The 19,821-nt window shown below is 42.5% G+C and overlaps 1 protein-coding gene across 5 annotated transcripts; it reads right to left on the bottom strand.

The window, feature by feature from the left end:
- Window positions 1-1,348: 1,348 nt before the first annotated feature.
- gpr185b (G protein-coupled receptor 185 b) lies at window positions 1,349-18,849 on the bottom strand. 5 transcript variants are annotated; one of them, XR_006376595.1, is made up of 3 exons: window positions 18,567-18,849; window positions 6,201-6,294; window positions 1,349-1,492 (listed from the first exon to the last, which is right to left on the bottom strand). XR_006376595.1 is itself a non-coding variant. In XM_044184802.1 (2 exons), the coding sequence occupies exon 2, from the start codon at window positions 16,427-16,429 to the stop codon at window positions 15,359-15,361; it is 1,071 nt and encodes a 356-aa protein (XP_044040737.1). In that variant the 5' UTR covers window positions 16,430-16,431; window positions 18,567-18,832; the 3' UTR covers window positions 7,464-15,358. The 5 variants fall into 5 exon arrangements, 3 of the variants coding, with proteins under 3 accessions (XP_044040737.1, XP_044040738.1, XP_044040736.1); XR_006376596.1 differs by lacking the exon at window positions 6,201-6,294 and adding an exon at window positions 3,169-3,222; XM_044184802.1 differs by lacking the exons at window positions 1,349-1,492; window positions 6,201-6,294 and adding an exon at window positions 7,464-16,431 and having other exon boundaries at window positions 18,567-18,832.
- Window positions 18,850-19,821: the final 972 nt, after the last annotated feature.

The raw sequence follows: 19,821 nt of genomic DNA, 5'->3' as shown, positions 1-19,821 counted from the left end.
ATTAGTCAAACTATTTTTTTCTTTCTTTTGCATCACATACTTAAGGTTGTGACGTTGATATTGGCATACAGCTGAATCATCATCATCCTTTCTCTCCGAGATTGTGGAACAATAGTTGCTGTACACCCCCTAATCTGTGATACACCCCAGCAATATAAAACTTAGATGATGAACACTGTATGTACAAGGGTGGACATACTTGTGATGCATTTTCTTTTTATTACTATACTGTGATACCTTTTCATATTGATCCATATTTAAAAATATATCATATTGTGACGTTACTCCAAAAAGCTTAATGAGCTCATCTAATTTTCCAATTTCAAGTAATTTGGCTGTAAACTGGTACAGAACAATCTTCTCTGATTTGTTGTTTAATGAAAGAATTAGACTCGCTTCTTGCCCATGTAATTACATCATGTGAACTGATGCCAAGAGCAAATGCTGTTTGCTTTGCTAATTGCTAAAAAAACATTGACACATTTTAAATCCTAAAGATTCTGTATCATCTATATATATTATCAGTATCAAGCCTTTAAAGGGCCAGAAAACATATTTTCTCAATCAGCTCTTTACCCTGCACAATGAAGTCATTAACACTTAACTCTATTTTGTGTCAAAGTCTGAACAGTTGTGGTTATACCATATGGGAGATTTGTATATTTTTGTTTTTGTCTATGCTCTTCTCACTGGTTTGAAGTAGGCGTGTTCAGTTGGAAAGAGGTCATGTACTTCCTTATTATTATAATATTATATTTTCTAATGAAATGCTGATGACAGTTGTGGAGTTGTTTGCTCGTGTTGCCAGGTGACTGTCAATCAAATATGTTCAAACCACACCCACACAGTCCTGATGAAGCAGATTAGCAGAGTTTTTGATAGTAAAAAAAAATACGTCAGGATGTTTTTCTTTCAAAACAAACTTTTTTTGCTTATTAAGTCATGAGTATGACATTATTGACAAAAGTGTGGCTGCAGTGGAGTTAACTGTTTAGCTCAAATAAAGTACTAGCCTCTTTCACATAATGCAGCGAAGGGCTTTGGTTACATTGAGTTCTGAAAAAATGTTCTTTATACTGATATAAGGAGCCACTAATATGTCAAGTTGCCACTAAATTAAAAAAAAATAGCTAGGGGCTATATTTAGAGAAGAAATTTCATACTTTGACACTAATTTATCATTTACACAGGATGTGACAATTTCCTATAAAAGGCATCAATCCTTCTATTTAGTATCATCATAACTTAACGCTCATTAGATTATGTGTATATATAGATTTTCTTGGATGAAAAATTACCAAGACTTCTCACTTAAAGACTTAAAATGGTAACATTTATTCAGCAGTGTCAGTCATCTCATAACGATGATTTAAATCCAGCGATCATCACTCCATTTCCTCAGCGTTGTGACACGCCCACCAGTGTCAACATGGTTCGTTCCAGCATCGTGCTGTTCTGGGCCTTGGCAGGGTGGAGGAGGAACCAATGGGTGCTGTTTGGAAGAGAGGAGTCATTTTGGAACACAGATGGTGACACAGCAGAGAGAAAGAGAGAGGTCAGTGGAAAATACAAAAAGCACCACAGACACACATAATGGTGAGAAAATGTCTTACACAATGTGTATTAGTCATAAAAATGCAGATGATTCAGTTTAAAAATGTAAATTTTTGAGGTGACGGAGTCCAGAATATTTCTTGTGTCCTTCTTTCCTGCTAGCGTCTAATTTTAGTGTGGATCTAATTTTGGAATCAAAGGCTTCAGATGAGCCTATTTAAATACAAGATGCACTTATCTGATGTTGTCAGGGATGCAACAAATTTTCAGGATGACTCATACATATTTGAGTGATGCCTTTTGCTGAGGAGAGATAAATTAGATATTCACCACTGACTAACATGTCACCTACTTTTATATATTGATTCGATGGCATGAACAAAGTTAATAGCAGTAGTGCAAAATAATTTCAATTTTGCAGACTTGAGCCAGTGTTTGAGAGACACTGAATAATTATAAGATCATACCAGTGATTTGACATGTTTCAGCTTATTAAATGACTTTTTTTTAGCTACACTATGAAAATTAACCTTCAGAGACCTGTAACTAGCTTGTGGTACATAATCTATCACAGTGAACATTTATTAACACATATTTTTTGTCAAATCACCAGAACAGTCCCTTAACTACTAATGTTATTTCACCTTAAAGAGATATTTTAATTAAAATCCCTTTAACAGTGTTGGAAATAATTACTGACCTTGCCATTCTAGGTGAATACAATTTTATTATTTATACATTTTGAAAACCAAAACACTGTACATTGAGCATTCCAGTTTTGACAGGAACTGCTTTTGTTGCAATGAATCATGCAGATACAAAGGACTATGACCTGTTGAAGATTGCTGTGCTGAGAAGATTTGAGTGTAAAAGAGATACATGCCATCAGTAGATCTAGTATAATGACACACCTACTTAAGTGACCCCCCCATGACCTGTATACCTACCTCAAGGACTTATTTTGTAGTGTACGTAGGTTCAGTATGACACTTGTACCTAAGAAGAGGTGGTGGAGAACATGTTGCTAAAGCATTATCCCAATGTGCTGTTTCCAGAGGTGAAAGCTTGGGTGAGAGAGCATGACCCAGAGACAGCTGCAGAGGCGACACTTGTGGGTGGATATTACTGAGTCCTCACAAGGAGCCAGGATCCTACCTTTATGCAGGGCAACTCAAGTTCACAGGGAGGTAAGTGGTAAAGGTTGACTCAATTTAGAGTCCAAGGCTGCACTAAGATTTCTGGCTTGATTAAGAGGAGCACCGAGTTACCCTTGGTGACAGAGCGACGTGTAATCTGCATAATTATAATTGTAAAATTCATTCTTTTGCTTAATTTGGCTTAATAGAAGCACATAAAGGCTAAATAAAAGAGGACCAAACATTGAGCCCTGGGGAACTCCACGTGTCATGTTACTTCACTCAGATATAGATATCGCAATCATGGATCATTTCCTGGCCACATGGAGGAAATAATCTTCACAGGTTTCAATCAAATGTTCATTAAAATTTTAGATCAGGGTGAAGAGGTGTTTGTGTGTGTGTGAGTCAGACACAACAGATGCAGGAATATCACCACCTTCTGTGCTCTTTTTTGCTCTCGAACACATGCACATACATAGAGGTGATTTGCAGCATCCTGCAGCAGATGGTGGAGAGAGCCTTCTGACTTCTGAGAGAGAGAGAGAGAGAGAGAGAGAGAGATAGATAGTGAGTACATTGGGTGGGTAGAGGAAGATAGAGACAGTAAGGTTGGACAAAGGGAGAGAGGGTTGGCTTCGTGCTTGCTTTGAGAGAGCTGCTGTAATGACGTAAAAGAAGTGAGGTGTGTGTGTGTGTGTGTGTGTGTGTGTGTGTGTGGGTGGATGCTGCGTCTTTTCCCCTCATCTCCTATCTTTGCAGTACTTATCTCTGGCCACATGGTGGAGCTCTTCCCCTCCATGTAGAAACTGCATAGATCTCACACACACTCACGCTCCGACTCACACACTCGTATAGTTCACACTTCAATTGACATACAAGCAAATTTGACTGATTAAAGGTTAAATTCTCTCACACACACACACTCACCTGCGTCATAGATTTGAATGACCGAAATCTCCTGCTGCATTGTTAATTATTTATTTAGAAACCTTTTATGTTAGTGTGTGTGTGTGTGTGTGTGTGCCCCAGCACCCCACCCTCTCACACACACACACACAGATGTAACACCCTCAGCTATAGTATGCAATATGAGACATGGATAACAAATGTGTGTGTCTGTGTGTGTGCTCTCAGGCTACTTTTATGAAGAGGCAGCCTGTCCCTAGAGAAAAACCTTACACACACACACAAACACACACACATTCACATATATACACACTATCCTTCCTCCATCAGACATTTTTTTTGCAGCTTTCCTTTCCTTCTCTCCATCTGGGCTTCATCCGTTTTCCTTTACACGAATGTCATATGGATGAGTGTGTTTGTGACATCTTCCGCTGCCATGCAGTCATCTCCTCTCATTGGATTCCCCTTTTCTCTTCTTCTTCTTCTTCTTCTCTCCTTTTTCCATCTTCTCACTCTGTGTTTCTCAGTTTTCTGCTGTTATGCAAGCAGGGTGTGGTTTAATAATTCAGCAGCATCTTTTTTTTACACCCAGGCTAACCTTAACACTAAAGTGACCTGCGATAGTGACTCACACACTCGTAATAACACCTACACGCAGATAATGTCACTCAAACTCCGGCTAACACCCACAAACACAGACACACACACACACACACACACACACACACACACACAGACGTCACTGGATTGACTCCATTCCAGCACACACAGAAAAACACGATGTTACAACTTTCTTCTTTTGTTGTTCTTAGTTTATTTGGCAAATTATTCTCCACTTTTGTCTCAGTCTTTTTTCATTTTTTCTTTCTCTTCTCATTTATTTACAATAGTAAAAATAAATCTTTCTCTTCAAGGTTTTACATTCGACATTTACAAGTGCAATGTGTAACATGTCCATCTCATAAAGTGCATTTGTACTTTTATTGTAACCGACTGTTTCACGACACAAACTTAAGAGGAAACATTAAATAAAATACAATAGAAATTATTTAAAAAAAAAAAAAAACATGATTCAAGGACACCGTATTAGTTCTCTGACATCACAGTATCATTACCCAATAATACCCTCACCTTGAGGATTTATAACCTGTGATGCTTCCTCATCCAGACCAACAATATTAATGCATAAAATAATGTTTTTCTATGAAGGCCATACTCGGTCCAATAGAAAATTAGCTCTGTAATGGTTTTCTGATTGACAATCTCTGCTTGCCTGAAGTGTTGCCAGGTTGTAGGTTACAGAGGGGAAACGTTAGCCTAGCCTAACTGACTGCCGGTCGAGGGGGTGCTGCTTATTTGCTGTAGGCACTCGCCCCGAACCCTGCTTTTAAGAGACCTGTCCCCACCCGGAGGCGGAGGGACGCGACCCTCTCGCTCACTGGGGTAAACTCCAACACGTGACGGCTGAGCTGTGGGGCTATGAGCAGGCCCACACCAGCCGCCGCCTCTCCCCGCCCGGCAACGCCAGAGAAATGGAGCGCCCAGCCCTCTCGAGGAGACGGGTTCCAGAGCCCAGGCTGTGCGTGGAGGCGAGGCCGACTATATCTAGCCGGTAACGCTCTGATATAGATATATATATATATATATATGTATGTATGTATATATATATATATATATATATATGAATCGCTGCCTTAGAGATAGGACAGTTACCCCAATTTTCTGTCTAGTATTGTATGGTCAACCATGTCAAAGGCAGCAAGAAGATTCAGTTGAACAAGGTCTGAAATTTTTCCTGAAACAATTTCTAAAGCAATATCATTGTGAGAGCACTCTCTTTTCAAAGTAACCATTTCAGTTATTTTACTTACAAAGAGATGGTTCAGTATAGGTCTGTGGTTGCTTATCACAGATGTTTGACCACTATTTTTTAGAGGAGGCTTGATGGGTGCGCTTCTCATTAGGGAAATTACATAATGATAGGAGACATGGTTGTCTAATTGCAGCAGGTCTGTTGCCAAACAGCTGAAAACACTTTTTAAGAAGCTTGTTGGCAGAGCATCAAGGCAGCAGGTGGATGGCTTAAGATGCTGTCCAATTTCTCTGAGAGGTCTGTAGTATGTACTGTAGTTGTGTATTTCGGTAGTATTAACCTTGTCATGTGTACTAAATCCCCTTCTATGTAATTGTGAAGGTAATTATCTTTGTATGGCATAGTAGCCTCAGTAAGCAAGAATGAATCTAAGCCACATTTTTGATTTTGCACTAAATAAAGGTAGGACTTTCTAGCTCCCAGCTCTCTCCACCTTCACATAAAATCTCTCAATGGGTTGTCAAGGCATTCTGGGAAATGTAGGGCATCACATTAGTCACTGGACAACATTTAACATAATTCCTGGAAATCTTTGAACATGCCTGTTTGATGATGTGCTAATAATAATGTCCAGTTCACATTAAGTGCAATCATGGATCATTTCCTGGCCACATGGAGGAAATAATCTTCACAGGTTTCAATCAAATGTTCATTAAAATTTTAGATCAGGGTGAAGAGGTGTTTGTGTGTGTGTGAGTCAGACACAACAGATGCAGGAATATCACCACCTTCTGTGCTCTTTTTTTGCTCTCGAACACATGCACATACATAGAGGTGATTTGCAGCATCCTGCAGCAGATGGTGGAGAGAGCCTTCTGACTTCTGAGAGAGAGAGAGAGAGAGAGAGAGAGAGAGATAGTGAGTACATTGGGTGGGTAGAGGAAGATAGAGACAGTAAGGTTGGACAAAGGGAGAGAGGGTTGGCTTCGTGCTTGCTTTGAGAGAGCTGCTGTAATGACGTAAAAGAAGTGAGGTGTGTGTGTGTGTGTGTGTGTGTGTGTGTGTGTGTGGGTGGATGCTGCGTCTTTTCCCCTCATCTCCTATCTTTGCAGTACTTATCTCTGGCCACATGGTGGAGCTCTTCCCCTCCATGTAGAAACTGCATAGATCTCACACACACTCACGCTCCGACTCACACACTCGTATAGTTCACACTTCAATTGACATACAAGCAAATTTGACTGATTAAAGGTTAAATTCTCTCACACACACACACTCACCTGCGTCATAGATTTGAATGACCGAAATCTCCTGCTGCATTGTTAATTATTTATTTAGAAACCTTTTATGTTAGTGTGTGTGTGTGTGTGTGTGTGCCCCAGCACCCCACCCCTCTCACACACACACACACAGATGTAACACCCTCAGCTATAGTATGCAATATGAGACATGGATAACAAATGTGTGTGTCTGTGTGTGTGCTCTCAGGCTACTTTTATGAAGAGGCAGCCTGTCCCTAGAGAAAAACCTTACACACACACACAAACACACACACATTCACATATATACACACTATCCTTCCTCCATCAGACATTTTTTTTGCAGCTTTCCTTTCCTTCTCTCCATCTGGGCTTCATCCGTTTTCCTTTACACGAATGTCATATGGATGAGTGTGTTTGTGACATCTTCCGCTGCCATGCAGTCATCTCCTCTCATTGGATTCCCCTTTCTCTTCTTCTTCTTCTTCTTCTCTCCTTTTTCCATCTTCTCACTCTGTGTTTCTCAGTTTTCTGCTGTTATGCAAGCAGGGTGTGGTTTAATAATTCAGCAGCATCTTTTTTTTACACCCAGGCTAACCTTAACACTAAAGTGACCTGCGATAGTGACTCACACACTCGTAATAACACCTACACGCAGATAATGTCACTCAAACTCCGGCTAACACCCACAAACACAGACACACACACACACACACACACACACACACACACACAGACGTCACTGGATTGACTCCATTCCAGCACACAGAAAAACACGATGTTACAACTTTCTTCTTTTGTTGTTCTTAGTTTATTTGGCAAATTATTCTCCACTTTTGTCTCAGTCTTTTTTTTCATTTTTTTTCTTTCTCTTCTCATTTATTTACAATAGTAAAAATAAATCTTTCTCTTCAAGGTTTTACATTCGACATTTACAAGTGCAATGTGTAACATGTCCATCTCATAAAGTGCATTTGTACTTTTTATTGTAACCGACTGTTTCACGACACAAACTTAAGAGGAAACATTAAATAAAATACAATAGAAATTATTTAAAAAAAAAAAACATGATTCAAGGACACCGTATTAGTTCTCTGACATCACAGTATCATTACCCAATAATACCCTCACCTTGAGGATTTATAACCTGTGATGCTTCCTCATCCAGACCAACAATATTAATGCATAAAATAATGTTTTTCTATGAAGGCCATACTCGGTCCAATAGAAAATTAGCTCTGTAATGGTTTTCTGATTGACAATCTCTGCTTGCCTGAAGTGTTGCCAGGTTGTAGGTTACAGAGGGGAAACGTTAGCCTAGCCTAACTGACTGCCGGTCGAGGGGGGTGCTGCTTATTTGCTGTAGGCACTCGCCCCGAACCCTGCTTTTAAAAACTCTTGTGTTAATGCTTGTGCTCAGAAGAGACAAAAAAAGAGAGAGACTCAAAAGGATGGATAAGGAGAGGTATAAAAATAGTCAAAGATGAATGTGTGCTTGTGCAAAGGAGATGAGACAGGAGGGCAAGGAAGAGGTAAAAAAACTTAACAGGGAAAGAAAGAAAAGGAAGAGGACGGAGCGGATGTTTCTGTCTACAGAGGCAAAGTCAATGTTTACCTCTGCGCTCAGGGAGGGAGGGTCGATTTCTACATCTTTACTACCTCCCTCCCCTCCTTTTTCCTTTTCTTTTTTCTGCTGTTCTTTTTTTCACTCTTTTTATCTCCTTTCAGGGTAACTATTTTTAGACGGAGCCTGACCGACTCGCTTCCTGCAGGCCAAGGATAGCAAAATGTTAGACAAGAGAAAGAGACAGAGGGAGGGGAGAAGAGGCAAAAAGAGATCCGGGAGATGAAGGTGTTGAGTATAGCAAAAGATGGATGGAAAAGAAAGAAATGACATGAGAGAGAAGAGTGAAGTGAATAAAAACCATGAGGAAAAGTGATGGTAAAAAGAGAAGGACATGCTTGAAACGATAGGAAGAGGTGAAAAGGGGATGGAAACGAAACGGCATGAAACAGCAAAGAGAACAAGAGGGAGATGCCTGCAAAGATGAGGAGAAAAAGAGGGGGTTGTCGTTGCAAGGATGAGGATGATGAGTAGGAGGAAGAAGTGAGGGGGACGTTTTTGAAAGGAGGAAGAGGAAGTGAGAGGGATGTCTTTGAAACGACCTGCTCTCTTAGACACGACTCAGACAAAATGACGTCACTGGAAAGCTGACTCTGTGATGTACAACGCTGTCACGCACAGTCTCGCTCTCTCTTTACGTCTGTCCCTTGTCTTTTAGTGCATCTTTTTGAGGAAAAAACTGTTCAGATTACTGCAATTTAAGTCAAGAAGACATTTTAAAGAAACGCTGATATCATCTCTCATGTCGTTGCTGCTACCCGAAAAATAAAAGTCTGACATTATAGTTTGGATTGGTGTCTGTTGTTTGCTCAGTATAGTGATCAATAACATCAAGGTCAAGTCCTTTTACATAACAATCTTTTTTTTCTTTCTTTACCCTGCTCCTCATGGCTGCTGGTTTTGACCATGTTGAGCATTTTTGTTGTTGTTGTTTACAGATTTACGGACTCTGACGACTTCAGATTCCACAGTGAGAATCACCTTCTGATAAACGTGTATGTACACAAATCAAAATAAGACACTAGAAAGTCGAAAAATATGGCACTTTTTCAGCATATCCGACACACAACTTTTTTTTTCCCCAAAGAAACTTTTGACATTTGTTTATAGGAAGAACACAGAAGAAGAGGAAGAAACACACACACGCATACGCACACACTCACAACAAACTCATGCTCACAGCAGCGACTCATGCCCTGATGAACATTACAAAAATATACATTTCTGTACAGCATTGCATAATAAAAATAACACACACTCACTTGTACAGTATTTCTTTTTTTTTTTTTAAACTTGAATTATAGTCGTGTATAGTGACAGACATAACCATTCTGCGTGTGTTTACAGTGAGAGTTGGTTGAGTTATGGTTCATTACAATTGGCTATGATCCCGGGGGGGAGAACACACACACACACAAGCACAGTGCACACCCATTTACACACACTCGCACATACACACAGTGAGTGGTCGCTCCACTCCTGCCCCAGGAATGGTTGACTGAGTAGTGGCATATTCACAGATGAGCGTTATTAATTGTTAAACCATCACTAGATGGACATGCCAGATGGGACCGTCAGAGACAATGTTTAAAATACAGCTGTGTGATGCTGCTAGAGTTAATACTGACTTCATATCAGCTGTTCGGTCACTCAGGTTCCAGCTGAGCGATGCAGGATTTAACATTTCAGTCAGCACACTCATGAAACGGCTGATTTGTGGTTTTACTTTGGGGCTCATGATTCCCTCCAGACTTGGATCAAATAGTGTGTGTTTTACCCTGGAAAAAAGCCATGTAGTTTTCAAGTTTCAAGCACAGCAGGTTTTAAAATGGAGACGAGAGGTCATGAAATGTTCCTTTCTAGTTCACACCAGAAAGCATTACGGCAAAATATTCATAGGTATGTTGTTCTAGAAGCTTGGTGACGTAGTGGCTACTCGCAGGGCTAGTTGTAAACTACTGTACCTGGCGAGCTAACTGCTAACACGCTAGCCAGCCGGCAACATGCTAGCACCAGTCGGTCACAATAACTCCCTGAGCTTCTTTTTATTTTCTCTGTACTGTGCCGTTTTCTCTGCCTGACATTTTGTTCTCTGGATTGTACATCATTTCATTCAATAACGAGTTATTAAAGAGGTGGAAAAAACTCTAGCAAGCTTGCTAACTGTCAGTTTATACTCCGACAGAGGAAGGTTATATAAAAGTGAATGGTGCAGCACAGCTTATAAGATGTAATACTTGCTCCCTTTCAGACTCTCAGGCTTTCTGTCAGCACTGTCAAGTCAGCTTGCTATTGGGCAATGGCACAAATTCATGTGCTAACATTTATCTTGACGCAAAAAAATTGCAGTGATTTACTTTGCCCCCATGAGTGAATCCACTGATCACGCTATATCCCATTGAAAGAAATTGATGTCGCTGGGAAATCTCACCATTTTTAAAAGTTTGTTAGACTGGGCTTTAACTGGAGCCAAGACGGTTTCAAACTGACTTCCCGTGACTAAACTTTTTGACATTTGTCCGTGTGATATGCTGTAAAACACACCCATCTGTCACAAACAGAGGCTAAAACAAACCATGAAAATTAATTTCTGTTTAATCCAAGTCTGGTTCATGATCCTAATTTAATCTTGAGTTTGATTCATTTTTAATAGGGAGGTAAAACAGAGGGACAGCTTGAAAGCTACATCCGGTATGTTAGCATTAGCCAAGCTAGTGCAGATTGTAGGCTATATAGGCTGCAACAATCGTCGTCTATGAGAAACTACCGGATGTGACATAAAATGTAATCGTTCTGAGTCCCATCTAGCATCTCCAAACAGGCAACTAAGCAAGTCTCTCACATCATTGTGCATACAGGAGAACTGAGTGCCAATAGGAGCTGCATCAGATTCCTATGTGAAATGGATTTAATAAACTCTCTGGGGTCGATTCGTTTTGAGTCACCCCCCACAGTGCTGCAGTTCACCAAGCTTGCCAAAAGTACCAAACTCCATCCATCTCATGCTTCCAGCCTCAGAGTAATTGAAAGTATTTCACTTAATAATTGATGCAAGTCTTTTACCATTAGGCAGTTCCATCAATGCAGTGACTGAGCAAAAAGAGAGAGCGAGAGAGGAAGGTGGTCAACTTGTTTAACAGCTGTGACCCCTTAACCTTCAGATAAACATTGTTTTGCCACTCTCATATTATAAAATGAGGCGTCTAACACTTATGAAATGACTGCGAACATGAAAATAAAGCTAAGTTTAGAGAGAAAAAACATTTAATAATATTGCAAGCTCTCTGTCTGCAATACACCATCTATAAATGGAAATAAAGCATTTGCTTCATATTTAGGTTTGTCCTACTTCCATAATTCACTACTGCTGAAATTTGTTTTGGAATACCCCAGCGAGCCAGGCCATATTTCTTTCACATTCAGTACAATGTGCTATTTGTTGCTTTTAAATATTTAGTTTGAGTTTCTGCAAATCATTAAGAGCTCACCACCTCTGTCTATCGTTCTCTCTTTTTCTCCATTGTGGCTTTTTGTACACAGCAAAATACAGTTGGACATTATTGCAAAGGAGTTTTTGTTCCAATAAGGCCAAAAAAACAACAAAACAGAAGACACAAGAGATTTCACAAGATTCTGCCTTTTCAAACAAAATCATTGACAGAGTAGTGTAGCTGTTGTTCTGCTAACAACTGCTGCAAAAACAACTGATTGTTTGCTGCTGCCAAGAAAAATAGAAAACACTTGTATTCTAAGTTTCAATTTACACTTTAGAAAAAAAATGATGATCTTAATACCTGCGTCTCCTGAGCGCCATTTTCTGTCAAGTTTCTGAGTGTATATGTGTTCTCTGCTGTCATCTTTCATTGTGGTTTATTTGGTAGAAAGCGTTGAATTTGGAAGTGACTCCCTGTCGTTACAGAAACAACCTGTATTTTTTTCTACTATTGAGCTGAGTGTCTTAGTTTTGTGGTTTTTTACAGCCCATAGAGTTTCCATCAACTATTTTCCCAAAGCCAGTACACCTCCCACACAAGTATATTAGCAGCGTGCCAATAGCTTAGTCATGATACCCCTCTCTGAGGTTGTGCAGAGGAACATGAGTGAAAACTATCTCCGTAGATCATTTAAATGCAGATAGAGGTTGGTAATAAATCTCCTCTCCAGCTCATCCTCACAGTGTTCACTACTTCCTCCGTACATTAGGTTAATTCCCAGCACCATTATTGCCAGGATATTATTAACATTAGCTGGATTTAACTTACATGATGCCCTTTCAGTGGGAAATAACTTCATCCTGACTGGGTGTGTGTGGACGTGACCTGAGGTTACGTTAAAGCGCGTCTCGCCTGGCGTTTCTATTTCACGCCACGTCACCTCGCCTCTCTCGCTTCTCATTAACCCGCCCAGCCTTTAGAGGGGCCCCGGGGCAGAGCTGCGCTGCTTCTTCGAGGCGGGGCGTGTGTGCGTGTGTGTGTGTGTGTGTGCGTGGGTGCGTGAGTGCAGCGAATATCCAGCTACTGCTGACAAGCTGCAAGCAGGTAAGTGAAAATGGAAGGCATAGAGAACAGGCCAGAGGAATTTAGACCATACGATGCTCGTGTTTTACAGCTTTATTATAGATTTTTGTGTGCATCTTCTTCATATAGGCTTTTGCCATTTCCCCTGAATATATGCTTTATTCCTGACCATGGGACTATGTCCACTACCATGGGAAGTATAAGCATGGAAAATGTTTTTTATGCCATAGCAATAATGCAAAAACCATCCAGTCTGGTTTTTTTTAGAGTTATAGTTTTTTTGCAGAACTATGGCAATATCCAAGCACAACTTGGATGTACTATAGCCAGCCAAAGCCGTCTAGATGAAAAATGACCTATTCAATATGGATTGTGCTCAGCTCTAGCTAATGGATAATCAATCGGGCAATGGTGGTAGAATGCTGTCTCTAAATTTAGAGCGGGTCTAAGTGATGGTCTAAACGGCGTTATGTGGATGCAGATAAACATCGAGGTCCCCATTGCCTCTAAAAAACATCAGCTGCTTTCACCTTGCCAGAAGGCTTGTTTTACTGGCACTCATGGGGCCATACATTGCTCTTCTCATGCATAATTTCTGCTGCTGAGAAACAAGAGAGGCGAGAAAACGATGGAGGATGTAAAGGACAGGGTCATAGTCGCAATATAGGTAGCTCAAGTGGATATTTAAGGACAATTTGAGCATGATTGGAGTCATTTTCTGTAGTTCCTTGCTTTTTAAACACAGGTGAAAAGATTAGTCACTCCCAGAATAATTCAGCAAATTAAAGCCATGAACATGGAAAATGAAGCCTTACCATTTAATTTCACATATGCTGGTGAAAGCATTTTATGTTTTTTGACAAATACGTGATTGAGTTTTGTTTGACATTAGCTACTCTTTGCTCCTGGTGGTCTTGCTTACAAGCAGAAACTGGAATTTCAAAATGTGCAGCTTTTCAAAAATAAAAGCTGCTCTCTGAGTCACAGTGATGAGCTACCTTTACTGGCCAGATTAGACATATCATTAATGTTGTTTTGTTTGTCTTTTCAGGACTGAATCAAAGGAAAAGGATTTTAAAATACCTTTAACCATCACGTATGCATGAAAAACAGCCAATTAACACTGAAACGTAATGCTGTCGGCATTATATTTATATATCAACATAATCAGTAAAATGTTGCAAATAAGCAAAACAAACTCCAATCAAGCTGGAATGGCCCTTTAAAGTCTGTCTCGCATTCCCTATCAAGATGGTGTAGAGAACAGCATAGCCTACTTTACAGCGCTCTCCCCCCCGCAGCAGAGAGCATTCCCAGGGTAGCAGTGCTCTGCAGTGGCGCTGTCCTTGGTGCTGAATCCAGCTCCGTCTGCTTCACAGTCACAGCGCAGCGGCTGGCTGAGGAGCCCGTTTTTCTCCGACAGGGAGCAGATTTGATTTGATTACGCTAAAGGCAACACGTACCGGCCTAAACATGGAAATCCCTCTCTAGGTTTTGCAAACATACGGGGTTATCTATGCATTAGGAGCCTGGTAGATTAGATTTCATTTTGGATTTGGATGTTTGAGGAGGGATGTTATGTGATTAGGAGTTGTTTTTCTCTGAATTGTGACACATTTCTCGCCAACTTCATGCATTGCAATGTGTTTTTGTGTTTGACAAAATGCAGATTGTGCTGTTGGCATTGGGAAAAGTCAAAATGGGCTTGCTAGAATGTTAATGATCATAAAAACCAGCTAATTTCAATCTCAGCACATAACAGTTCATTATTGTTGCACTCTCTGTCTACAGACTCATTAATTACTTAATCTACATCAGATCAAGGGAACATCGTTGTTAAAATATGTTTCAAGGGAGGAAATATTCTTGTTTTTCCATCAGGAGAAGACTGCAAAGATAGCTCATTGAGAATACTCAAGGTCATTCATTGTGTATATTTAGCTCATTGTATTTTTATCCACACGCCACTTAATTTCAAACACATCAGTGAAAACACATACAGTATTTTAAGACTGTTTCATTCCTTCTGATTGCATAACCATGCAGTGCTGCCTGAACTCAGGTCCTATGGAGATTTAGGATATTTCTTCCTAAATCCCACCGCCACATATATGCTACTCTTGAGAAGCAGGCCTGACTTACTGCACCCTAAAGGAGGTCAGTTGAAAAAGTCCCCTGACGCACTCCCTGCCTCTCCCACAACCACCATGAAGATACCTTAATCAGGTTTTTGCAGTTGGTTTCACGCCACCTCCATCACCCTGTTGGTTTTCTCCAAGCAACAGACAGGACATCTTTATTAGCTCTATCTTTTTTTTGACCATGCACTGTCCTCCCTTCTCCCTGTGCCAGTGAAAGTGACCTTTTACTGCGGCCAGCCGTGCGTTCGCCATCAGCCTACCAGCCCTGATATGAAGAGTAGAGGAAATCTCTTTCCTCAGCCGTAACCTTCAACCTTTCTCCTCTCGATCTCTTGTTCCCCGTTTCGTCCTCTCCCTCCTGACTCGGCGTCAAGCGTCATGCCAGACAGAAACCAACCTTCCCTGCTACACATCACTGGAGGTCCTGGGTCTGAGGGAGAGGTTGGACGGGACGCACCCGCAACAGGCCAACCACAGCGACTTCTGGATGTCCGGATTTCGGAACGCATAGATGATGGGGTTGATCACAGAACAGCAGGTGGCTGGGAGGACAGTGGCGTAGGTGTATATTACGGGGTAGCTGGAGTCGGCCACAATGGAGTACATGGCAAACGGCAGCCAGCATGCTCCGAAGGCACACAGGATGGCCGACAGTGTGGAGACACCTTTGGTGGTGGAGATGGCCACAAACTGGTGCTGCACGGCAATCTGCTGCGCGTGGCGGAAGGCGATCTTGCAGATTTGCAGGTAGAGCTGCATCATCAGGGCGAAGACAAGCAGGAAGGTGACAGCGAGCGCCACAGCGTTGATTTTGGTGACGGGCCGGCAGATGCTGCACGTGGACTCGTCCCTCAGACAGTTCCAGCCAAGCGCCGGCAGCAAGCCGAGCACGAGGCACGACACCCAGATGAAGACCACCATCACGTAGGTGAAGGTGACTGTCCGTTCGGTGTGGTAGGTCAGGGCATTGTACAGCGACAGGTAACGGTCCACTGTGATGGCGAGAATGTTCAGGACAGACGCTGAGAAGGCCGAGATGAGCAGTCCGACAGACAGCAGCGTCACAAACTCCACAGAGCTGTCAACCAAATAGGTGAAGACAAAGTTCAAGATGAGGCCCAGGCCGGCCAGGAGATCTGCCACCGCCAACGATCCAATCAAGATGAACATCGGAGCGCGGAGCGTCGGTGTGTAGAACAGCACGGCGATCACCAGAGCGTTCTCGCAGGAGATGAGCGTCCCGGTCACGCAAAGCGCGATATCCCAGGGGCTGACTTCCTGGACAGCAACAGCGGTGGTTGCTGGCTGGAGGTCAGGGGTCAGAGTTCGCACAACGGGTTCAGAGGAGGAGTTGGAGGGGTCCTCGGCTAGGCTCCAGGAGGTGGAGGAGTCGAAGGGGTCGAGGGGGGAGGAGGAGTTGAGGCTGCTACTGCTGCCGCTACTCATGGCTGCTACTGCGGCCAGGGAGAGAATCATAGCTGGAGAAACAAGAGAGAAAGAGGGAGGGAGGGAGGGAGGGAGGAATAAAGTGACGGAAGTAGATGAAGGTGGGCAGGAGGAAAGAAGTGAGTCAAGAAGGAGTGAAAGAACAGAGGTGAAAGAAGGAGGAATTGATCAGGAGAGTATATGTGTTGATACAAAGTTTGTAATGGAGGGTGGAAAGAAATTAGAGAGGAGAGAAGATAAGCAGACAAGGGGAAAGGCGGAGGAGGGGAAATGGAGGTGGAAAAGAGCAATGAGAAGGGATGGGCAGGAGAAATAAAGGAGGAAGTTGCAGTCGATAATGTATAAGAGAACAGGGAAATGTTCAGACAAGGAGAATGATAAAATATGCACAACAGAAAACCAGAGGTATTTGGGAAAGAGGGATGAGAGAGAGGAGAGAAAGAAAAAGATGAAGAAATATCAGTGGGTCAAGGGTTGAGTGAAAAGTGAGGAGGGTAAAAGTTCAGAAAAAGAGCAATGATGAGTTGAAACAAGACAAACAGCAAACAGAAAATAAAGATAAAGACCAGAGAGCAATTGAATAAAGATGTTTGAAGGAGTGGAAGTAAAAATGTGAGGAAAGATTAAGGATAAAAGGCGAGAGAAGGAATAAAAAATGTAGTATGAAGGGAGGAGAACAAGTTTGAAGATGAGAGGAGGAAAACGAGGGAGAGTGGAGAGGAAGGTGATGGGAAGAGGAGGTTGTTGTGGAAAGAAAAGGATGAAAAAGAAAGTGGTGAAGAGGAGAGTGTGAGTAAGGGGGGGAGAACAAAACAGGATGGGAGACAAGAGTTGAGGACAAAACAAAGAAGGATTGCAGGGAAGTGAAGGACAAGGAAAGGGAGGGTGTTAACATTTATCCCCATTGATAAAGGGGCAAAAGAGACATATTTTTTATCCATCCATCCATCCGCCCATTCATTCATTCATGAAAACAACCATGCTCTTGACCCGGAGCAGGCACGTCACCAGCAGCTCCCACGCACCATGCTGACAGGTATTTAGCAGCAGCACAAAAGCAGGTGTGGACACACACACACACACACACACACACACACAAAAGGGAATAATATTCAATAAATGACAGTAATATTGCTTCCATTTTTGGCTTCAAAGCAACGGGTCAGACCGAGCAGCCTACACACAAAAAAAAATTTAACAACGCAAAATTAGGATATCCAACAGCCAACAAAGCTTAAATCTGGCGCATTCCTACCTAAAAGATGCGGGATACAGAAGAAGATCATCAATTTCCTCACAATCAAAACCATCATCTACAAATTCTATTTTTAGAGCATCTCTAAAAATGGTGCATGACGTCCTGGGGCACGGCGCGGTGGTAGCTGCTGTCCTATTCACCGGTGGCGTGTATGAGCGCGTGCCCAGACATGCGTGAGTGTGTGCGTGTGCGTGTGCGCCCGCGTTTGCATTTAGAACCTCGTTAATTCGGATTCTGATCCACATACGCTGCTGCCGCACGCAGACAGAAAAATCCGGCACGAGGCTAATTTTAGCTCAGCCAGTCGAGCTGCCAGCGCGCACACGCGCACGCGCCAAAAGGATGTGGAGCTCCATTCACAAAAAAAATTCTCCCCTCTCACACCTCCCACCTCAACCTCCCCACACACCCTTCCTTCACCCCCGCCCCCTTATTTTTCATCTCTCTCCTCCTCTCTCTCTTTCATGCTCCTGTGCACGCACAAACACACGCGCGCGCGCACACACACCGTCAATGACTGCAAGCGGCCGGGGAAGGTCACCACCACCAACACCACCACCACCACCTAAAGCCCCGCAGCTAAGGGGCTCACATCCCTGTGGTAACGGGAGCTCGTGCAGCCCGGAGCATCCGCTTTTCAAACCACTAGCAGCGACCCTGTCACGAGCTTTAAAACCGCTGCTCAGCCTTGAGTTTGTGTGTGCGTGTGTGTGTGCGCGCGCGCGCGCGTGTGTGTGTGTTTTAGCAATAAGTGAGAACAATAAATACCTGGATCAGTTTCATTCAGCTGCAGCAGTGCAGTCCCTGAGCCAGCAACAGCGAGTGAGAGGGGAGGGAGGGAGAGGGAGAGAGAAAGCGGGATGGAAGGGAGACCACGCCACAGTGACAAAAAAGGAGAGAGAAAATTACCAGCTTCTTGTCGTCTTCTTCTTCGTCCCCCCAGCAGGAAACCAGGATGTCTCGGTTGTCCTTTATCCTCCACTGTGTGTATATATATATATATATATATATTTTAAATTTTCTTCTTTTAGGGTTTCCCCCCTCTCTTTCTCCCCGTTTCTCCCCAGTCAGCGGCGCGCGCTATATTCCTCGGTTGGCATGGTTATTAGCCTTCTGTCGTGTGCTCAGTCCTCGCGCTGCACATCCTCGGCCCCTCATTGGCGGCGCTTGTCATTCTCCTCGTCTGACGTCAGAAGTGTCCGCTCCTCCAGTCACCGTCATCATGGTCCGTGTGTGAATCACGGAGAGTGAGAGCGAATTGATGAATACACCTTAAGTAAAGGAAATGTATGTGTGTTTTGAATTAATGTATTATGTGAATTGTGTATTTCGTTTGTATTATTATTATTATTATTCTTATTATTATTATCATCATTATAATTATTATTATTACTGAGGTTAGCTGTAAACATTACTTAGGTTAGCTGTAAATATGCGTGGTGGTATTTTCAGGCAGAGGGACAGAGCAGTACAGTGCATCAAACTAAGACTGATAACCCTCTCAAAAGCACAGCTCGTGATATAGTTCTTCTTCCTCCTAAAATTCCTTAAAGGTAAAACTGACCCCCCGTCCCGCGTCCCACCCCAAATATTACATCACAATGTGTGAATAAAAAACAGCTACAAAGCATATTTCTTAAAATTTCTGTTAGCGTTTCAACGGTCCGGTGCTGCACGCGTGTGCGCGCGACAAAGTTTGTGTGTGTGTGTGTGTGTGTGTGCGCTTGTGGTCCGCAGCGTGCAGCCAGTCAAACCAAACTACATGGCGGGGTGGTGGTTATGCAATCTCGGAGCACTGCTGGGTATCCCACTGCATTACTCACGCGGGGCGCACGCGCACGCGCACACACACACGCACGGGCTGGGCCCATATGTGTCTCCATGCATGAAGACAGAGCGGCATGTGTGGAGCCGACCACCAGCTTCGTTCAGACAGCAGTGTGTTTGCTGCAGGCTGCTTTACATCATCTGTGCTACAAACATGTACTGGCTGGATGTTGAAGTTTTAACGATTTAAATGTTAAATGACTGGATAGAGTAAGAAGTGTGTGTTAGGTGTCAGTTGCTATATTAATTTAGTGTTGTCTGATTCAGAATTAACCCACATAAACAAGGATAATAAACAGTACAATTGAAACTCAAAGTCCTCAAAGGAATATTAATA

The sequence above is a fragment of the Siniperca chuatsi genome, linkage group LG22 (assembly GCF_020085105.1).
Source record: "Siniperca chuatsi isolate FFG_IHB_CAS linkage group LG22, ASM2008510v1, whole genome shotgun sequence".
Lineage (NCBI taxonomy): Eukaryota > Metazoa > Chordata > Actinopteri > Centrarchiformes > Sinipercidae > Siniperca > Siniperca chuatsi.
Note: the sequence above shows the minus strand (reverse complement) of the source record. Positions and strands in the feature narration are given on the sequence as shown.

What these genes read in the sequence shown, in the direction of transcription:
- gpr185b (XM_044184801.1), bottom strand. Translation starts at nt 17,712, where the DNA reads ATGATGGTTTTGATTGTGAGGAAATTGATGATCTTCTTCTGTATCCCG. An exon ending in CTGTATCCCGCATCTTTTAG is followed by an intron (nt 16,432 to 17,654) that starts GTAGGAATGCGC and finishes TTGTTTCTCCAG; the next exon opens with CTATGATTCTCTCCCTGGCC.